Consider the following 21,128-nt stretch of genomic DNA (forward strand, 5'->3'; position numbering starts at 1 on the left):
CAAGGGCACGAAGTGGGCCATCTTGCTGAACCGATCTACCACAGTTAGGATGGTGGCGTGTTTGTTGGACAGTGGGAGACAAAGTCCAGGGAGATGTGAGACCAGGGCCGATTGGGCACAGACAGTGGTTGCAGTAAACCAGCGGGAGCCTGGTGGGATGGTTTGTGCTGGTTGCAGACAGGACAGGCATTGATGAATTCACCAGAACCTCTGCTGCAAAGCATCCCTAGTACGCTGGCTCCAAGGATGGCAAGTGGGACTGGAGCTATGGGCCCACTGGAGGACCTCGGACCTCAGGGTCTGGGGAATGAACAGGCGGTCAGGGGGACAGGAGCTTGGGCCGGGCTGGGACTCCTGGGCAGCCTTGACTCTTTCCTTTACCTCCCAGGTGATAGAGGCAACCAAGACGTGTGTCCATGTGTACTTGAGTCCTCCTGTACTCGTGTCCTTGTGTACTTGTGTTAAGTTGACTTGTGCGTACTTGGGACAGCCAATATCCCAGAATGCATTTCGCAACAGGGAACAATGGCGGAGGAGAAATAAATACTACTGTTGTTGAGTAACAGAATGAAATTGTAGGATGTTTTCAGGTGAGAAGTTATCTGTTTAAGCATTTAATCTGTGGTCAGTTTGTCAAGATTCAGCCAATTTTAAAAAATATGGTCCGCCGATTTTGGAGAAGTCTGCCAAAGTTCTTCTCTCAAACGGGTCTTGGAGGAGAGATTTTACCGGGTCGGGTCTTCTTGGAAGAGAAGTGCTCACGCTGGCTGTTGTCATGTCGTTAAAAAAGCACCTGACAAGAACACGCAGCTTTTGGGCCAGATGACTTTGGCTCAAAACTGAATATATTTTAAGACGCGGATTGGCTAAATTGTATATTACTCATTTATATCTTGAATCAGTAATAGGCTAAACTGCTTCTTAGACCCGCCTCTTCTGGGCCAAAACGATTTGGCCCCAGTGCAGCTGAGACACGCAGACAGGCGGAGAGGATGTGCAGGAAGTGCAGGATTTTGTGCAGATACCCTATTTTACAAATATTACTGGGTATATTCCATATTTCCAAAACACAAATATTGACAATTTGTATAATTTATTGATATTATTAATATTATTATTAGGAAAGTCTTTCTGCAATTGTGGGCTGCACGGTGGTGTAGTGGCTAGCACTGTCGCCTCACAGCAAGAGGGCCGCGAGTTCAATTCCCGGTCGGAGCGGTCCTTCTGTGTGGAGTTTGCATGTTCTCCCCGTGGCAGCGTGGGTTCTCTCCGGGATCTCCGGCTTCCTCCCACAGTCCAAAGACATGCTGCAGGTTAATTGATCTCTAAATTGCCCATAGGTGTGAATGTGAGAGTGAATGGTTGTATGTCCCTACATGTGCCCTCGATGGACTGGCGGCCTGTCCAGGGTGTCCCCTGCCTTCGCCCTATGTCAGCTGGGATAGGCTCCAGCGCCCCCGCGACCCTAATGAGGATAAGCGGTATGGAAAATGGATGGATGGATGGATGGGATGGATGGAAAGTCTTTCCAGCAGCTGCTGACTTAATGACGTCAGCACCTCAGCTGAGTTTACTCGATTCCAATTAATCAGCATGTCTTTGGACTGTGGGAGGAAGGCAGAGAACCTGGAGGGCTGCCACGGGGAGAACATGCAGACTCCACACAGACCACCGTGCAGCCTCAGCTTCACATTTATTCAAATAGCAAATGTCATTGGAAGTCTATATATTATACAGCTAGTCAAGTCAACATTTCACATAATGTTTTGTTAGTGTGCAATGGAATGAAAGACAAAGTGATTGAACTCTGAAAAGCATTTTCTTTGTCAACATGCTAACAATGCTACGTCTATGTTGACTACACTCCTGTGAGCCCCCTGAATGTGCACCATGTTGGCACCTATGCTTGTACACAAGAGACCCATCTATGAGAAAACGCCATGTAGCCTCAAACTCAACAGTTTAGCATGACAATGGTAAACATCTTAATAAATATACACACTTTTAAGAACTCATCTGCAGCTCTCATGGATTCCCTGTCAAATGTGTCATGGAAGAGTATAGACAATTCAAACATTAGCTGTTTTTGCAAATATAAGTGTAAGATGCATTCTGCTTGTAATCCGTCCTAATGTGGGCCTGAGGTCAAATGTAATGTTATTGTCATAATGCTATGATTAGGTTTGTAACTATTCAGATTTCGATTTTTGAGAATTGTAGATGCAATGCTTGAACATGCTGTAATTAAGTGCAGTACGGTATGGGATGCTTAGTGGTATTAATTGTTCAGTCCTGTTTGCAAAAAAAAAAAACTTTTCAATATGTGCCAATATCTAATCACTACTTGATGTATTGACTTAGATTTAGGACAATACGTGTATACAAATGAAAGACCTGAAGAACAGGAATTTCTAGAGCTAGATATGAGTAAATCAGACCGCCCCACTTGGGATACCTCATTGTCCAATAATTAATCTCCTCACTTTAAAATGGGACTCAAAAGATTCATCAGAATAAATAATGCACGTTGAGCTTGTACCAAACAAGGTGCATTTTAGGATATATTTATTCTCTGGCGCCACCTTGTGGAATAACAGAACTATAGCAATTCATAATGACATTGATAACAAGATTGTCTTAATAATAACATAACATAGCCGATACTGTAATACGCTTGGTTGAAAGTACGAAGCACACTGTATGCTATTTATTGCCCTATAACATTCTATTATAAATAAAAGGTGTTCCTTCAAATGTGAGCTGCGTGTTTTAAATAAAGTTGTATTTAGAAAAAAAGAGGAGGACGAGGAAAAAAAAGAAGAGGGCGGAAGAAGAGAAGATCAGCCATCTTCGTGAGGTCGAAATCTCCAGTGCAGGGGTAATATCTTTAGTATTTATGAATTATCATGTACTCCAGCGACTCAATGAACGTTCGTAGCCAAAGACTGAACGTTAGCAGCGGGTCGCTTCCGACTCGCTCCCCCGGTAGCTTGTGACAGTCTGCGGCGATCAGGGTGACGTTGACGGGACTCGGGACTCAGACTGCCGGCTACAAGCGGAATGAGTGGTTCCGCGTTACACGGTAACGGTGCCGTTACACGGTAACGGTCAAGATGTAACAACAGAGCTCTATTGTTCCCTTTCAGATAACTTTATTGCACACATCGTAACGCGCCATGAAATGATACAAACATAGATGCAACAAGGAGAAAGAGGAATGGAAGTAAAACATGCATTTAACATAACGGGGGACTTGAGAGTTACATTATTGATAAAGACGTGATAGATATAAAATAAATAGTAAGTGGTTAATGTTTTTGTTGGCTAATTTACATGTGACATGTTTTCATAATACAAATGTAATTAATAATGTACACTGTAATAATAATTGTCTTCCAACGTGTTGTGGGGCTGCAACTATGATTAATGTCTCTTTTCTTAGTCTTTTTTGGTGTTGTTTCCCACCCACCAAGTACAGCCTTAAGCACAACATGGAGCTCAAGGCAGCTGGTCCCATGTCAGACAGCTGGTCCCTTGTCAGACAGCTGGTCCCATGTCAGACAGCTGGTCCCATGTCAGACAGCTGGTCCCATGTCAGACAGCTGGTCCCATGTCAGACAGCTGGTCCCTTGTCAGACAGCTGGTCCCATGTCAGACAGCTGGTCCCTTGTCAGACAGCTGGTCCCATGTCAGACAGCTGGTCCCTTGTCAGACAGCTGGTCCCATGTCAGACAGCTGGTCCCATGTCAGACAGCTGGTCCCATCTTGTCAGACTGCTGGTCCCTTGTCAGACAGCTGGTCCCATGTCAGACAGCTCGTCCCTTGTTAGACAGCTGGTCCCATGTCAGACAGCTGGTCCCATGTCAGACTGCTGGTCCCATGTCAGACAGCTGGTCCCATGTCAGACAGCTCGTCCCTTGTTAGACAGCTGGTCCCATGTCAGACAGCTGGTCCCATGTCAGACAGCTGGTCCCTTGTCATACAGCTGGTCCCATGTCAAACATCTGGTCCCTTGTCAGACAGCTGGTCCCATGTCAGACAGCTGGTCCCTTGTCAGACAGCTGGTCCCATGTCAGACAGCTGGTCCCATCTTGTCAGACAGCTGGTCCCATGTCAGACAGCTGGTCCCATGTCAGACAGCTGGTCCCTTGTCAGACAGCTGGTCCCATGTCAGACAGCTGGTCCCTTGTCAGACAGCTGGTCCCATGTCAGACAGCTGGTCCCTTGTCAGACAGCTGGTCCCATGTCAGACAGCTGGTCCCATGTCAGACAGCTGGTCCCATCTTGTCAGACTGCTGGTCCCTTGTCAGACAGCTGGTCCCATGTCAGACAGCTCGTCCCTTGTTAGACAGCTGGTCCCATGTCAGACAGCTGGTCCCATGTCAGACTGCTGGTCCCATGTCAGACAGCTGGTCCCATGTCAGACAGCTCGTCCCTTGTTAGACAGCTGGTCCCATGTCAGACAGCTGGTCCCATGTCAGACGTCAGACAGCTGGTCCCATGTCAGACAGCTGGTCCCATGTCAGACAGCTGGTCCCTTGTCATACAGCTGGTCCCATGTCAAACATCTGGTCCCTTGTCAGACAGCTGGTCCCTTGTCAGACAGCTGGTCCCATGTCAGACAGCTGGTCCCTTGTCAGACAGCTGGTCCCATGTCAGACAGCTGGTCCCTTGTCAGACAGCTGGTCCCATGTCAGACAGCTGGTCCCATGTCAGACTGCTGGTCCCATGTCAGACAGCTGGTCCCATGTCAGACAGCTGGTCCCATGTCAGACGTCAGACAGCTGGTCCCATGTCAGACAGCTGGTCCCATGTCAGACAGCTGGTCCCTTGTCATACAGCTGGTCCCATGTCAAACATCTGGTCCCTTGTCAGAAAGCTGGTCCCATGTCAGACAGCTGGTCCCTTGTCAGACAGCTGGTCCCATGTCAGACAGCTGGTCCCTTGTCAGACAGCTGGTCCCATGTTAGACAGCTGGTCCCTTGTCAGACAGCTGGTCCCATGTCAGACGTCAGACAGCTGGTCCCATGTCAGACAGCTGGTCCCATGTCAAACATCTGGTCCCTTGTCAGACAGCTGGTCCCATGTCAGACAGCTTGTCCCATGTCAGACAGCTTGTCCCATGTCAGACAGCTGGTCCCTTGTCAGACAGCTGGTCCCATGTCAGACAGCTCCTCCCTTGTCAGACAGCTCCTCCCTTGTCAGACAGCTGGTCCCATGTCAGACAGCTGGTCCCATGTCAGACAGCTGGTCCCATGTCAGACAGCTGGTCCCTTGTCAGACAGCTGGTCCCATGTCAGACAGCTGGTCCCTTGTCAGACAGCTGGTCCCATGTCAGACAGCTGGTCCCTTGTCAGACAGCTGGTCCCATGTCAGACAGCTGGTCCCATCTTGTCAGACAGCTGGTCCCATGTCAGACAGCTGGTCCCATGTCAGACAGCTGGTCCCTTGTCAGACAGCTGGTCCCATGTCAGACAGCTGGTCCCTTGTCAGACAGCTGGTCCCATGTCAGACAGCTGGTCCCTTGTCAGACAGCTGGTCCCATGTCAGACAGCTGGTCCCATGTCAGACAGCTGGTCCCTTGTCAGACAGCTGGTCCCTTGTCAGACAGCTGGTCCCATGTCAGACAGCTGGTCCCATGTCAGACAGCTGGTCCCATGTCAAACAGCTGGTCCCTTGTCAGACAGCTGGTCCCATGTCAGACAGCTGGTCCCTTGTCAAACAGCTGGTCCCATGTCAGACAGCTGGTCCCATGTCAGACAGCTGGTCCCATGTCAAACATCTGGTCCCTTGTCAGACAGCTGGTCCCTTGTCAGACAGCTTGTCCCTTGTCAGACAGCTGGTCCCTTGTCAGACAGCTGGTCCCATGTCAAACATCTGGTCCCTTGTCAGACAGCTGGTCCCTTGTCAGACAGCTGGTCCCTTGTCAGACAGCTGGTCCCTTGTCAGACAGCTGGTCCCTTGTCAGACAGCTGGTCCCTTGTTAGACAGCTGGTCCCTTGTTAGACAGCTGGTCCCTTGTCAAACAGCTGGTCCCATGTCAGACAGCTGGTCCCTTGTCAGACAGCTGGTCCCTTGTCAAACAGCTGGTCCCTTGTCAGACAGCTGGTCCCATGTCAGACAGCTGGTCCCTTGTCAGACAGCTGGTCCCATGTCAGACAGCTGGTCCCTTGTCAGACAGCTGGTCCCATGTCAGACAGCTGGTCCCATGTCAGACAGCTGGTCCCTTGTCAGACAGCTGGTCCCTTGTCAGACAGCTGGTCCCATGTCAGACAGCTGGTCCCATGTCAGACAGCTGGTCCCATGTCAAACAGCTGGTCCCTTGTCAGACAGCTGGTCCCATGTCAGACAGCTGGTCCCTTGTCAAACAGCTGGTCCCATGTCAGACAGCTGGTCCCATGTCAGACAGCTGGTCCCTTGTCAAACAGCTGCTCCCTTGTCAGACAGCTGGTCCCTTGTCAAACAGCTGGTCCCATGTCAGACAGCTGGTCCCATGTCAGACAGCTGGTCCCATGTCAGACAGCTGGTCCCATGTCAGACAGCTGGTCCCTTGTCAAACAGCTGGTCCCTTGTCAGACAGCTGGTCCCATGTCAGACAGCTGGTCCCTTGTCAAACAGCTGGTCCCTTGTCAGACAGCTGGTCCCATGTCAGACAGCTGGTCCCATGTCAGACAGCTGGTCCCATGTCAGACAGCTGGTCCCATGTCAGACAGCTGGTCCCATGTCAGACAGCTGGTCCCATGTCAGACAGCTGGTCCCATGTCAGACAGCTGGTCCCTTGTCAGACAGCTGGTCCCATGTCAGACAGCTGGTCCCATGTCAGACAGCTGGTCCCATGTCAGACAGCTGGTCCCATCTTGTCAGACAGCTGGTCCCATGTCAGACAGCTGGTCCCATGTCAGACAGCTGGTCCCTTGTCAGACAGCTGGTCCCATGTCAGACAGCTGGTCCCATGTCAGACAGCTGGTCCCATGTCAGACAGCTCGTCCCTTGTTAGACAGCTGGTCCCATGTCAGACAGCTGGTCCCATGTCAGACGTCAGACAGCTGGTCCCATGTCAGACAGCTGGTCCCATGTCATACAGCTGGTCCCATGTCAAACATCTGGTCCCTTGTCAGACAGCTGGTCCCATGTCAGACAGCTTGTCCCATGTCAGACAGCTCCTCCCTTGTCAGACAGCTGGTCCCTTGTCAGACAGCTGGTCCCTTGTCAGACAGCTGGTCCCATGTCAGACAGCTGGTCCCTTGTTAGACAGCTGGTCTTATGTCAGACAGCTGGTCCCTTGTCAGACAGCTGGTCCCATGTCAGACAGCTGGTCCCTTGTCAGACAGCTGGTCCCATGTCAGACAGCTGGTCCCTTGTCAGACAGCTGATCCCATCTTGTCAGACAGCTGGTCCCATGTCAGACAGCTGGTCCCATGTCAGACAGCTCGTCCCTTGTTAGACAGCTGGTCCCATGTCAGACAGCTGGTCCCATGTCAGACGTCAGACAGCTGGTCCCATGTCAGACAGCTGGTCCCTTGTCATACAGCTGGTCCCATGTCAAACATCTGGTCCCTTGTCAGACAGCTGGTCCCATGTCAGACAGCTTGTCCCATGTCAGACAGCTCCTCCCTTGTCAGACAGCTGGTCCCTTGTCAGACAGCTGGTCCCATGTCAGACAGCTCCTCCCTTGTCAGACAGCTGGTCCCTTGTCAGACAGCTGGTCCCTTGTCAGACAGCTGGTCCCTTGTTAGACAGCTGGTCCCATGTCAGACAGCTGGTCCCTTGTTAGACAGCTGGTCCCTTGTCAGACAGCTGGTCCCTTGTTAGACAGCTGGTTGCTGTATAAAAACATTAGATGGAACAGGGAAAGGTTAATATCATTATAATATGAGTGTTATACTGTGAATGAATTGTTAACAAAAAACACGTTCCAGATGAAGTTTCATGCGAAAAAACAAATATATATATACAGTTGCTGGTATTAATATGGTGATATTACATATAATGTTTAATCCTTTTGGAGTAACTTTCTCAGGATGTTTCTGTTTAAGGTTCTCTGTTCAGATCTAATTATTATCATGTTTGAATTTGACATGGTATTTTTTTTCTTCTCGATATCAATTTCAGATGCCAAGACATTGCTCAGCAGGCGGCTGCAAATCTCGAGACAACCGCGTGACTCGTAATGCTGGTATCACCTTTCACAAGTGAGTATATTGTAGAACGTCAGGGTTGTTTGCTTCTAGGATTGAAAGACCTTTTGATGTCTGTTCTATTCACTATTTACAGGGCCCTTTCAACAATCTTTCTAATAAATGTAGCTGGTGATTTTGATGTAGCTTTCCTCTAGTGTTTTAATGATGAAGCATTAGTCAGTTGATAGAAAAATGATCTTGTGGGAACCCGTGTTAAACCGCCTGCCAAATTCTGACAGATTAACTAATGCTTTTTCTGACAACCCAGAGCTGTGTCAGATATTTGATTAAATGAATGAACATAGTAAAAAAGACATGTAAACAAGATGTTGTGGAAAGTTAACTCAGGCTTAGAGCAGCAACTTTAACATTAAATGTGATGAATTCAAAATTCAGAGCACATCTATGATTCAGGGATTGCCTACACATAACGCTGCACTGATGACAGGAGCTACGTGGCACCTGCCCATCAGGACTCTAACTAATCGTTCGCACACATTCACACGCCGCTGGAGCAACTTTGGGGTTAAGTGTCTTGCTCAAGGACACATCGACATGGACTAGCGGAACCGGGAATCAAGCCGCCGATCCTCTGATTGAAGGATGACCCGCTCTTACACTGAGCAATGCAAACAACGACAAAAGTCCTGACAGAAGTAACACTGTTTACCTGAGGGGGAACTGAAGCGTGGGTGCTATGTTTCCACGACGACAATGTGGATGCACTTATCAGCTGTTCCCGCCTAATGGGCGCAGTGAAGAGCGGTAGCGATTAGCTAGCCAGTGGGGCACAAGCACTGGGCCTCGCATGCATTACAATGTGAACAAAGCACAGATAAAGCTCTGATAACAACACACACACCACTCACAGGGAGAGAGACCGGGCGCCTGCGGCTCAGCGGTGAGCAGGGTCGTCCTTCAATCAGAGGATCGGTGGTTCGATCCCCTGCTCCACTAGCCCATGTCGATGTGTCCTTGAGCAAGACACTTAACTCCAAAATGTCTCCCGTAGCTGTTCTACAGTGTGTGAATGTTAGTTACTGCTGATGGGCAGGTGGAACCTTAGCTCCTCCCATCAGTGTATGAATGGATGTGAATGGGTGAATTATGTCATGTCGTGTTAAAGCGCTCGTCGGAAGGCTAGAGAAGCGCTATACAAGTACAGGTCCATTTACCATTTTACCATTACTTCCTTCTCTGCACAGGTAGGCATTACTCTAGATCTTTACATACTGTAGTCTATAGTTATTTGACAATATAGTAATGCTCTGAATATCAAAACATCTGCATCCAGATTATAACACATCCGCAACATGCATACTATGTCTCCCATCCCCATATTTTTTGACTTTTTGTCTTGACTATTATATATATTATATATATTTGAATATCAGAGTATCTTTGGAAGTCCCAACTTCTCTCCACGACGCTGTGTCAAAAAGTAAATTCGCACACATTATCAAACTGGTATAGGGAATAAAATGCTTTTAAATGTTTGTATTTCTTTAAACAATCACACTTGGGCTGTGAATCAGACTGTTTTGTAGCACACAAAACACAATTTATTTTACCTGTCAACATGCAGGAGAAGAATGTATCTTTTGGATCGTAGAGAACTGACACTATACAATGCTTATCCATGTATAACCTCTACGACTCTGGCGACCCGCCATCATTGTTTTTACTCCGCCATAGTTTCATATTCGACCGAAAATATCAGAAAGTGAAAATGTGTTGCGGCTCTGGCCGGTCAACTTTGCAGCACCCATCGCCCAAACTGTGCCGCTTCCCAGAGCCGTGAACTCTGTGCTCGCTGTACCCGCTCGTCCTGCGGGGCGTGACGGAGCCATCTGTTCCAGTTGTGACTGATCACCGGTGCGGATTGTCCTCAGTGTGTGGTTTGTGGCGATGTCAGCCACCCACCAGACCCGTCTTAAAACACGTTTACCAAGCTTTGACTGCAATGTTTTTGCTTTCATCACCTTCATATTTATACAACCAATGTGTTGAATTGTTTACTAGAATACTCAGTTACAAGTAAAAGTCCTGCATTGAAAATGTTACTTAAGTAAAAGTATGAAAAGTAAAATTATGCTAATTATGCAGAATGGCCCATTGCAAATAATATATTTACAGAACTTATATCATTGATGCATTAATATATTAATAATGCATTGAATTTATATAACGCTTTTCAAAACACACAAAGACGCTTAAGTTAAATTTGGGCTTAAATATGTTAATCACTTTAATGTTGCAGCTGGTGGGGTTCATTTTACTTGTATAATTAGGCTGTATACTACTTAGTATACATCATAGTTTATTTATATTTTGTATTAAGAATCTAATATTGTCAAATAAATGTAGTGAAGTTAAAAATACAATATTTCCCTCTGAGATTTCCCTCTATTGAACCAGAGGGATAAAGCTACATACTGTGCAATGGTCATACTCAAGTAAAGTACAAGTTCCTCAAAATTGTACTTGAGTACAGTATTCAGTAAATATACTTGCATCAAACCACTGCTAAAACAAGAGCGCAAAAGTGTTTATGAGAGCACATTTTCATAGATCTAGCCTCTGAATTTTGCTCTCAAAGTGCAGAAGATTGATGCATTTAACTCTGAAATGTACAACATTGTATGACTGGGTGTGAATGATGTCATGCAGTGTTAAAGCGCTTTGAGTGGTCGGAAGACGAGAAGCGCTACACAAGTACAGTCCATTTACCCTTTACCCCTCGAGGGTCGGAGGTCCACCCCCCAAAGTCGAGCCAAATCCTCACGGAAGAACTGGTATAAAGAAGGACCTGGCAACATGGACTCAAGAAACCGGCGATACATATGCTCACATAGCGAGCCTGGAGAAAATGTTGCTGTAATACAATTTAGATTCTACACGTCACTACAACACACTCACTGGGTGTCACATTAAAAATATATTAAGTCATCCATCTTGTTGTTCATAACTATCATAGATGTTCTTTGTAGCTTTTATGATGTTCTTAAATATCTCCCTTGAAATTGTGTATTGAAGTGACAAACGTGAAAACAACAATAAGGAGACACAATGTTATTTGATGAATAATAATTTGTCATTGTGATGGATAGATTACCAAAAGGAGCAACTCGAAGGAACCTTTGGATCACCAACTCACACCGTGCAGACTCCTGGGATCCTCAGACGGACTTTGTCTACTTCTGCTCCAAACACTTCACCACAGACAGCTTCGAACTGACTGGATGCAGGTCTGTTAACTCAATCAGTAGCAATAGTTTCTGTTATTGACCATGGGTGCTGAATATGAGTCTACTGCTGATTGTGTCTTTATAACAGCCTCTAATGTGTTTGACCTTCTCACCCCCAGTGGGATCAGAAGACTAAAGGAAGATGCATTTCCTACAGTATTTGATTCCTCTTCCACAAGCAAATGTAAAAGACCAGGAACCCTGCAGACACCAGAAGACCTTCCTGTCAGGTACTCAGAACTGATACAGAGTCACATTTAGTCATTGGTGATGAGCCGTGTCAGTGACGTACCATCTGCCAACCTTTGGCTCACAAGCCTCACTTGTGAGACAGAGCACAACATATTCTGATCTTGTAAAATGACAGTGAGGCATGAATTCATATGACTTGTTTTTGCAAGAATGTTGACATTACAATTGTTCTGTTCCCAGTTATGTCATTAGTGAGTATGGGTATTAAAAATAAATAAATAAATGACGGCAATCTGCAAAACAATATATACATTTAATTTAGTTTTTGTGACTAGAGTGCTATTTGTAAATTCACATGGGCTAATAATATTATATAATGTTTATTTTTACAGCACTGAGTTTAGTGCTTTACTATGGCTGTACACCATGTCACACCAATCCATTAAGTAGTTGTTGATATATTTCAGTCTGGACCAAAGTGGTGGACTAGATATTGCCATCCTTAGATCTATGCTGCTAGCATGGCTAAAATGTCATATATAAAGACCGTAAGCAGAGGTATTCATGGACAATACATCACCATAATCAATTATAATGATAATCATTGGTAAACAGGTAGACTTCATCCATTTCTGTTTCAATTCAATTTCAATTCAATTCAATTCAATTCAGTTTATTTTGTATAGCCCAATATCACAAATTACAAATTTGCCTCAGAGGGCTTTACAATCTGTACACATACGACATCCCTGTCCCAGGACCCCACATCGGATCAGGAAAAACTCCCCAAAAATAACCTTTGACAGGGAAAAAAGGGAAGAAACCTTCAGGAGAGCAACAGAGGAGGATCCCTCTCCCCGGATGGACAGAAGCAATAGATGTCATGTGTACAGAATGAACAGCATTTACAAAGTTACATAAACACATTACATGAATATGACAATGTATGAATGGAACTCCAATCCATGAAACAGAAGGAGGTAGAGAGGAGGGGGGGCGGGGCATCAGCAGGGCGCATCAGCAGGGCGCATCAGCAGGGCGCATCAGCAGGGCGCATCAGCAGGGCGCATCAGCAGGGCCAACGCGGGAGGCCGGCTCACCAGCATCAGACACCTCCAGGTCCAATGGACCCTATGAGACGTGAAGTCACAACGACTCCGGGGAGGAAGCAGAGTTAATAAGGTGCAATGGAGAGATGTAAATTCATCCATAAGGAGAGAGAGGAGAGGAGATAGGTGCTCAGTGTATCCTAAAACATCCCCCAGCAGCCTATAAGCCTATAGCAGCATATCAAGGGGCTCGACCAGGGCAAACCTGATTCAGCCCTAACTATAAGCACTATTAAAGAGGAAAGTCTTAAGTCTATTCTTAAATGAGGTGACTGTGTCTGCCTTCCGGACTGAAAGTGGAAGCTGGTTCCATAAAAGAGGAGCTTGATAACTGAAGGCTCTGGCTCCCATCCTACTTTTTAGGACTCTAGGAACCACAAGTAGCCCCGCATTTAGTGAGCGCAGCTCTCTAGTGGGGCAATATGGTACTACAAGCTCCTTAAGATATGATCAAGGCTTTGTAGGTGAGGAGAAGAATTTTAAATGTGATTCTTGATTTTACAGGGAGCCAGTGCAGAGCAGCTAATACAGGAGTCATGTGATCTCTTTTCTTAGTTTTTGTGAGTACACGAGCTGCAGCATTCTGGATCAACTGGAGGGATTTAAGAGACTTATTAGAGCAGCCTGATAATAAGGAGTTGCAGTAATCTAGTCTGGAAGTAACAAATGCGTGAACCAGCTTTTCTGCATCTTTTTGGGACAAGATGTGCCTGATTTTTGAAATGTTACGTAGACGAAAACATGCAGTCCTTGAGATTTGTTTAACATGGGAGTTAAAGGACAAGTCTCGGTCAAAGATAACGCCGAGATTCTTTACAGTGGTGTTGGATGCCAGGGCAATGCCATCTACAGAAACCACATCACCAGATAATTGATCTCTGAGATGTTCAGGGCCCAGTAAAATAACTTCAGTTTTGTCTGAGTTTAACATCAGGAAGTTGCAGGTCATCCATGTTTTTCTGTCATTCTTGAATTTTAGCGAGCTGGTTGGTCTCCTCTGGTTTGATCGATAGATATAATTGAGTATCGTCTGCATAACAATGAAAGTTTATGCAGTGTTTCCTGATAATATTGCCCAAAGGAAGCATATATAAGGTAAATAAAATTGGTCCAAGCACAGAACCTTGTGGAACTCCGTGATTAACGTTGGTGGTCATTGAGGCTTCATCGTTTACAAATTGAGATCGATCTGATAAATAGGATTTAAACCAACTTAGTGCGGTACCTGAAATGCCAATCGACTGATCCAATCTCTGTAATAGGATGTCATGATCAATGGTGTCGAACGCAGCACTAAGGTCTAATAATACCAGTACGGAGATGAGTCCTTTATCAGCACTAAGGTCTAACAAAACAAGAACAGAGATGAGTCCTTTATCTGATGCAATTAGGAGGTCATTTGTAATTTTCACCAGTGCTGTCTCTGTGCTGTGGTGTTTTCTAAATCCTGACTGAAACTCCTCAAATAAACTATTCTGATGTAGGAAGTCACACAACTGATTTGCGACTACTTTCTCAAGGATCTTAGAGAGGAAGGGAAGGTTAGAGATCGGTCTGTAGTTAGCCAACACCTCTAGATTAAGAGTGGGCTTTTTCAGGAGAGGTTTAATTACAGCTACTTTGAAGGAATGTGGTACATGGCCTGTTAGCAAAGACACATTGATTTCACACAAACGGAAAATCAAGACTTGTTTCTAGAGTAAAATCCAAATAAAAGCTTCAGCTTTTTTGCAACATACTGGATATGTCATCGATCCAAAACTGTATTTTAAGGTATATACAAACTCAAATGTGTTCAAATTGTCATGGACAATGCTGATCGTACTGCTCTCAAAGTAGTAAAACAAATGTTTAGTGTTTCCTGTAAAAACAGTTCATGTAATCTAATACATACTAAAGTTACTCACAAGCCTTAGCAGGAGTGGTTGCACAGCAAATTAAGAGTTTTCAGCATAGAAATTAAAGGCTAAATTTGCTATATTCTGCCAAAGGCCATTTCTGTATATTATTAATAATAGAGGGCCCAGAACCAAACATTGTAGTACCTTGAGAACTTGTGAGGTAGCACCACTAACTAAATTGCTTGTGGTATGTCTATGAGATTGTTTGCAATCCACCCAGCTTCATTTTCAGAAAAACGAACAACTGTAAGACGTTCAAGTAAAGTATTGTGCTAAACAGGTCTGAGCGAGGTCTTTGAAAAGAGAGTCCGCAATGCATGTTCTTTGGGCTTCAGTTGTATAGTTTGACCGTCATGGCAGCAGTAACAGTACTATGGTTTTAGCACAATCAGTATAGAGTTGGTTGCCATATAATAATAACAATAATTAAAGCTGCATTGATCGGAGTTTGTCGATCCCGTTCGTGCCCAGGAAGAGAGTTTGGTCGAGTTGCCCTCCCGACTCCAGCGAAGGATAGGAGGGTTCTGGATTCGCTGGACAATTCTGGTCGTTGTTTTGTTTGTTTTATTCTTTGCTGTTTCCCCTGGCATATTGGGAGAATAAAGTCCTCACTTTGATTTTGAAAACTGCTGCGTGAGCGTGCGTTTGGGTCCTCCACACCACACATCATAACAGAACGAACTGACCAACATGACGGACCCAGCCGCCGCAGCAGCATCGCTTCCTGCGGATATTCTGCAGAGGTCGATTTCCTCTCAAGGCAATCTCCTCGGCCAATACCATCAAGTGCTGCAGGACCTACTTGACTCATGTTCCATCGTGTCCCAGGTGGCAGAGATAGGAGGCCTGTTACGGGACCTCACGCTGCGCCTTTCTCTTCCTCCGGAGCCGGTCCTGCAGGACTCATCTGGCACCCATGAGTCTTTTGTTCCTTTATCTATGCCCTATGGTGGAGCGTACGGGGAGTGCAGAGGGTTCATGCTCCAGTGTAATTTTGTTTTTGACCAACAGCCCTGCACATTCGCCTTGGACAATGTAAGAGTGGCTTATATGGTGGGGTTGCTGCGCAGCAAGGCACTGGTCTGGGCTGAAGCTTGGCTCATCAGATGCTCCTCTGCCCGGGTTTCCTACGAGCGCTTCGTGGAGGAATTCAAGAGAGTATTCGACCACCCGGTGTACACCCGGGACGTTGTTCAGCGCCTGCTCAGTCTTTGTCAGGGGTCAACCAGTGCAGCAGAGTACTCTGTAGATTTCCAGATTCTGGCCATGGAGTCCGGTTGGGACAAGGAACCGGAGAAACCGATACAGCTCGGGCTGATTCATCTCTCTCCGGAGGAGAGGGTGCGACACCTCCGCGCTGGAAGCTGTTTGTACTGTGGTGAGTCGGGACACCGCATGGCCGTTTGCTCTGTTCGGCCAAAAGAAAGAGCTCGCTGGTAAGAGTGGGGATGCTGGCGGGCGATTCAAGGACAATTCCCCATTCCAAGTCTCGATCACTATTTCCTGTCACCCTGGGTTTGTCATCTGGGCCGGTACATCTGTCAGTGCTCATTGATTCAGGCTGAACAGAACTTTTTGGACACAGTTTATTAGGAGTCATGGAATTCCTGTGGCGGCGTTAGAGAGCGCTCTGCTGGTGTACGCTCTGCTGGTGTACATTCTGCTGGTGTACGCACTGGATGGCAGTTCACTGGCAGAGATAACACACTGCACTCAGCCTATTTCCCTGCTTGTGTCCGGCAATCACAGTCAGAAGACCCGGTTTTTAGAGTTTCCTTCCCCGCAGACACCCTTGGTCCTAGGACTTCCCTGCCTCAAGGAACACAATGTTAATCGAATGTTTTTTCTTGGAAATGTGTTCAGGCCTTGACTGGCATCATGAATGATTATCTTTGGAAAGATTGGTTTAGTTAAAGCAACAGTTTTAGCATAACAAAGCACAGAAAGTGGGATTTTATTGGAATATTTTTAACGACACGTGAGAGTGGGTGAAAGCGACATTTTTTTTGCTGAATAATCGTTGTCAAGGCCTTCTGATCATCCTGGAAAGAAGATTGAAGTCGATCGGATAATTTTTGTGGGAGATAACGTTAAATGTATAACGGCGAAAAGTGCCAAAAACGTGAAAAACGGGCAACTTCAGCAAATTATTGTAGCGCCCCCTAGTGTTTAAATTGCACAAGCTTTATTTAGCAAGTTAAGGCATGCCATGCGCACTTAGGAAAAATGTTTCAAAGTGATTAGTCTTAACAGTGTTGACGCTATGAGCATTAAAAAACAAGACACGCCCCTAAGATATTCATTGGGCCATAGATCCTTACCACAATGAGATATCAATAAACGGTTGACATATTCTAGGTCATCTGGCTTCAATGATTTGATTGATATCAGGTTTTGTTGATTTGGACCAAGCATGTAGTGTAGGCAGTCAATTGTGTGTTTTTCACAAAATTCAAAATGGCAGAAAATCTAAGTAGGCGGACCTTAGGGGTCTGAGAGGCTTTTTTGTAGAGCAGGTGGATATGGAAATTTCAAGTCAATCGGACATTCTGGGTGAGGGGCGTCGCCGGTCAAAATTTTAGGGGGCGGTAGAGAGAAACTATGAATTGCAAAAATTTGACTCCTTGATCAGATGGCTATTTTCACCAAGCCTGACAAGCGTGCCACATTTGAGCGGTTTTCGTCGCTCGCAAATACCCCAAAATGCGCTCAATGTTCACGCTAACAAACTCAATAGGCTTTTCTTCGCCCTGCATCCACTTTCCCTCAACACACTTAATATAATTTAATTGATGCAACGATTTTAACCAAAGAGAAATTGAGTCACAACATGGCACAAAATAAGAACCGAAAACAAATATACTCAATACAAACAAGTTCCAAACATTGGTGTTCAGTTGTGTTCAGCATCAACTGTTGTCCTAGTAAGAGTGCTGGAAATTGAATGTGCAAAGATTTGTCCTTCCATTTGTCACACACCTGCATGTCCTGCCATATGAAGGCAACACTAATGGTACAAACAGCCTTTGTCACTTTATGTTCTTTTCTGTAGGAAGAATCCCCGCTCAGGACACCAGGAGAACGCTCAGCAGGAGAGAGACAGGTATCGAACTCGAGAAGAACCCACAATTCAGAAGTCAGTTGCAGCAGTTGAGGAGAGTCATTTAAACATACCTGCATCTTCTCAAAAGCCATCCGGGATGGAGAACCTCTCACAGCAAGATTGTAGTCCATCACCAGCGTCTTGTCCCCTCTCCCCATCACGTTACATGAGGCGTTTGCCCCCTCCTCTAGGCTTTTACCTGCCTAAGGAGCACAGCTATGCTCAGCTCTGCCCCCTGCTGTGGAGGAGACGTTATGACCAGGCTATTGACTGCTTGGAGAAGGCTCTCCGGCAATTGCATGCTGCTAGGCGGAGGGAGAACCGCCTACGCAGCACTGTGCTGAGGCTCCATGATAAACCAGATGGTTGTAAAAACAGAGGGAGCTGGACACAAGTGGGGGAGAGGAGACAAGGAGGATCTAACCATGAAGAGAGTGAGATTGATGCTAAATCTGAGGATACAGGGTTGTGTGAGGACAGATATGAGGATCAGACGGAGTTGGGGAATACTTTTCTTCCAGCAACTAACAGCTGGTCTGAGGAGGAGAAGGCGTACTGCTTTTACTGTGGAAGAGGGCAGGCACAAGTTGGTGGTCAGGTAGCACGCAGAGATCCAAAGACTGGGAACGATGTCCAGACCACAGTGCACGAGGACTCTCTGCACATTCAGAGATGTGTTGAAACCAGTACTTGTGACACAGTTGACAATGCCAAAGACATACAAATAGTTAGGCTGGAAAAGGAAACCAGTGACTCAAATTCCCAAATCCTGCTCCAAACCCAAGGTCTTCAACATGTGATCCCTGCTGGAGGATCTGTGCCTGATACTCATGAGCAGAGTTTGCCGTTTTTAGACTCTCAGCAGAAGCTGCTCCCTGACACGTGTGAGGGGCAGACTGAAGCTTTGGGTCAAGACCATCACCTGGATCTGCAGCTGTTGTGGATACATGACAGTTTAGAGGGACAGGTCCTTCTGATGCCTGTCTCTGCTGAAGAGGGATTACAACGAGTTGTGAAGATGGAGGGAGTTGCTGATGAAGCACAAACCGTACTTGTTTCAGAACTGGATCTTAAAGGAGACTTGGGACAGGTGACAGAGAAGAGTGGAGGTCCGTCCAGAGTTCAAACAGCCTGTGATGAGGAACAGAGTGACCTGCATTCTGTTGTCAACACTAGACTGGTGGAAATGGGAGAAGATGTGAGGGAGAAACTTAAAGAACACCTGGAGGGATTTCACCTTCAGCTGAGCACCGAGTTTAGAAACTGACCAGAAGTTCATACTGTGTTTCAGAGGATGCTTGGCCTCTGAAACACAGATATGACACCAGATGTGGTATTGTTGTAGAAGCACAGACATTTAAGTTACGTAGTTAAGTTAAAATCTTGAAGATATCTGTTTTAATCTCTTTGGCAATTGCAGGTGTGTTTTTAGATCTCACATGCTTGTGATTTTATTGAAAGTCGCCATAGACGTTCATCTTACTGCAAATACAAGGGCTTTTATCAGTGGGCCATAGTGATTTCAATACACATCTTTGAGATTATTGCTTTAAGACATATTCAGTGTTTAGTCACTTCACAAAAGAGCAGATCAATGGATGTATGGGTTCTTAAATGTGCTGAGCCAAACCAGAAGTGAATATATCTACTAAGTGTATATATATATATATATCAAAGCCGGATTTATCTAAATACTGTATTTACCATGATGCTCCATTGTTGTTCAAAAGCTGTTGAAAACACATCAATGAGCCCAACTTTTTGCATTGGGTGACTAAATGAAACTATTTGTAAAGATGTATTTATTTAGTAGGAGCCAATGGAGTTTGAGTTGAAACAGACTGGGTGGGGAAGTCAGAAAGTAAACTTTCTAACACATTCAATACATTAAATTAATTGTATAGCCCAATATCACAAATGATCCTGAGAGGGCTTTACAATCTGTACACATACGACATCCTCTGTCCCAGGACCTCACATCGGAACATCAGCAAAACGCTCCAAAAAACCCTTTAACAGGAAAAATGGAAAGAAAGCTTAGGAAGAGCAACGGAGGAGGATCCCTCTATCAGGATGGACAGAACTACAAGAGATGTCATGTGTACAGATGAACAACATTACAGAATTGCAACATAGTCAATCCATGATATAAATGATTCATATGAGAGTAGTAATAGCACTATTATTAGCATAAATAATAATAGAAAGCTAATGACTTCTAATATTAACTGCAGCAGTGGTTATAATATAATAATAATAATGACGAGTACTAAAAGTAAAAGATTGTTGGTTTTGTACTTCTAATGGAATTTGTTGACAATTAGAACAAAAATCTTTAATTTTTAAATCAAACGTATTTTCAAAACAAAGATTCAATGGGGAAAACTACAAGACATGAAGATAAAGCTCTGATGTTGAAATAAAGGGATAATTGCAATTTTGACTTGTCAGTTTATTTCAGTTTCCCACGTATTCTTTTTCATTTTAACTTTGTTAGGAGGTGCAATGTTGAGTTCTAAGAAATGTGCAAGAGAAAGTTATTGTATAGTTCATAGAGAGCAGTACAAACTTTGTTTGTGGATGTTTTTATCATGTCAGGGAAAAAACAAACATCCACCTGAGAAAAACAAAGTGGATATAATGTTGGACAGCTGATACTTTTCTATATGCACAATTAAAAATGAATGTCAAAGCACTGAAAGAAAACATGTGCATGCTAAATAGTTGATTTAGCATGCACAGTTGGTCAAATAGATTACCGGAATTCAACTGCTGAGTGACTGTCACGACCGAACAAAGTTTCAACAACAAAATCACAGTTTATTAAACTGGAAAAACAAACAAAACAAACATGAACAAAGCAGCAAAATAACAAGACCTGGCAAATGGCCAATTCAATTCAGTTTATTTTGTATAGCCCAATATCACACATTATAAATTATCCTCAGAGGGCTTTACAATCTGTACACGTACGAAAACCCTGACCTTTGACCTCACATCGGATCAATGGCATGGATTACGCTGGTTCTCTGGCACAAAGGACAAGACGAACTGGCCCAGGACAAAGGGAGAGCAGACAATATATACACAGGTAAGGGCACAGGTGGAAACAATCAGGGGCAAGGCAGCCAATCAAACCAGAGGGGAAACAAACAGGGGGAGGAGCAAGTTGCCTGAAACGAGAGGAAAGTTAACTTTCAAAATAAAACAGGAAATCACGAGACAACATGGACACAAGACAAACTGATTAAATTGACTTAACAGCGTTTCTTGGACATGACAGTCACAGCTGTCACATACATATAATGTAATGTAGGTGTTTCTCTGAATTCATTTATGCAATTTTTGTTTGTGCATTTATTGTTTGCATTCATTATCTCCTATGACAATTAAGA

The 21,128-nt window shown here is 45.1% G+C and overlaps 1 protein-coding gene across 3 annotated transcripts; it reads left to right on the forward strand.

Moving 5' to 3' along the window:
* Positions 1 to 2,815: 2,815 nt before the first annotated feature.
* Positions 2,816 to 20,167, forward strand: thap7 (THAP domain containing 7). 3 transcript variants are annotated; one of them, XM_034545816.1, is made up of 5 exons: positions 2,816 to 2,878; positions 8,113 to 8,192; positions 11,291 to 11,428; positions 11,548 to 11,658; positions 17,683 to 20,167. In XM_034545816.1, the coding sequence occupies exons 2-5, from the start codon at positions 8,113 to 8,115 to the stop codon at positions 18,998 to 19,000; spliced, it is 1,647 nt and encodes a 548-aa protein (XP_034401707.1). In that variant the 5' UTR covers positions 2,816 to 2,878; the 3' UTR covers positions 19,001 to 20,167. The 3 variants fall into 3 exon arrangements, with proteins under 3 accessions (XP_034401707.1, XP_034401708.1, XP_034401709.1); XM_034545817.1 differs by lacking the exon at positions 2,816 to 2,878 and adding an exon at positions 2,886 to 3,082 and having other exon boundaries at positions 17,683 to 20,152; XM_034545818.1 differs by lacking the exons at positions 2,816 to 2,878; positions 8,113 to 8,192; positions 11,291 to 11,428; positions 11,548 to 11,658 and adding an exon at positions 14,301 to 16,008 and having other exon boundaries at positions 17,683 to 20,152.
* The last annotated feature ends 961 nt before the right edge of the window (positions 20,168 to 21,128 follow it).

This window comes from Cyclopterus lumpus, chromosome 11, assembly GCF_009769545.1.
Source record: "Cyclopterus lumpus isolate fCycLum1 chromosome 11, fCycLum1.pri, whole genome shotgun sequence".
Lineage (NCBI taxonomy): Eukaryota > Metazoa > Chordata > Actinopteri > Perciformes > Cyclopteridae > Cyclopterus > Cyclopterus lumpus.

Excerpts from the sequence above, each read along its gene's own strand:
- thap7 (XM_034545816.1), top strand. The coding sequence starts at position 8,113 with ATGCCAAGACATTGCTCAGCAGGCGGCTGCAAATCTCGAGACAACCGC. Across the intron at positions 11,429-11,547 it reads TTCGAACTGACTGGATGCAG|TGGGATCAGAAGACTAAAGG; the intron begins GTCTGTTAACTC and ends TCTCACCCCCAG. Across the intron at positions 11,659-17,682 it reads CCAGAAGACCTTCCTGTCAG|GAAGAATCCCCGCTCAGGAC; the intron begins GTACTCAGAACT and ends TCTTTTCTGTAG.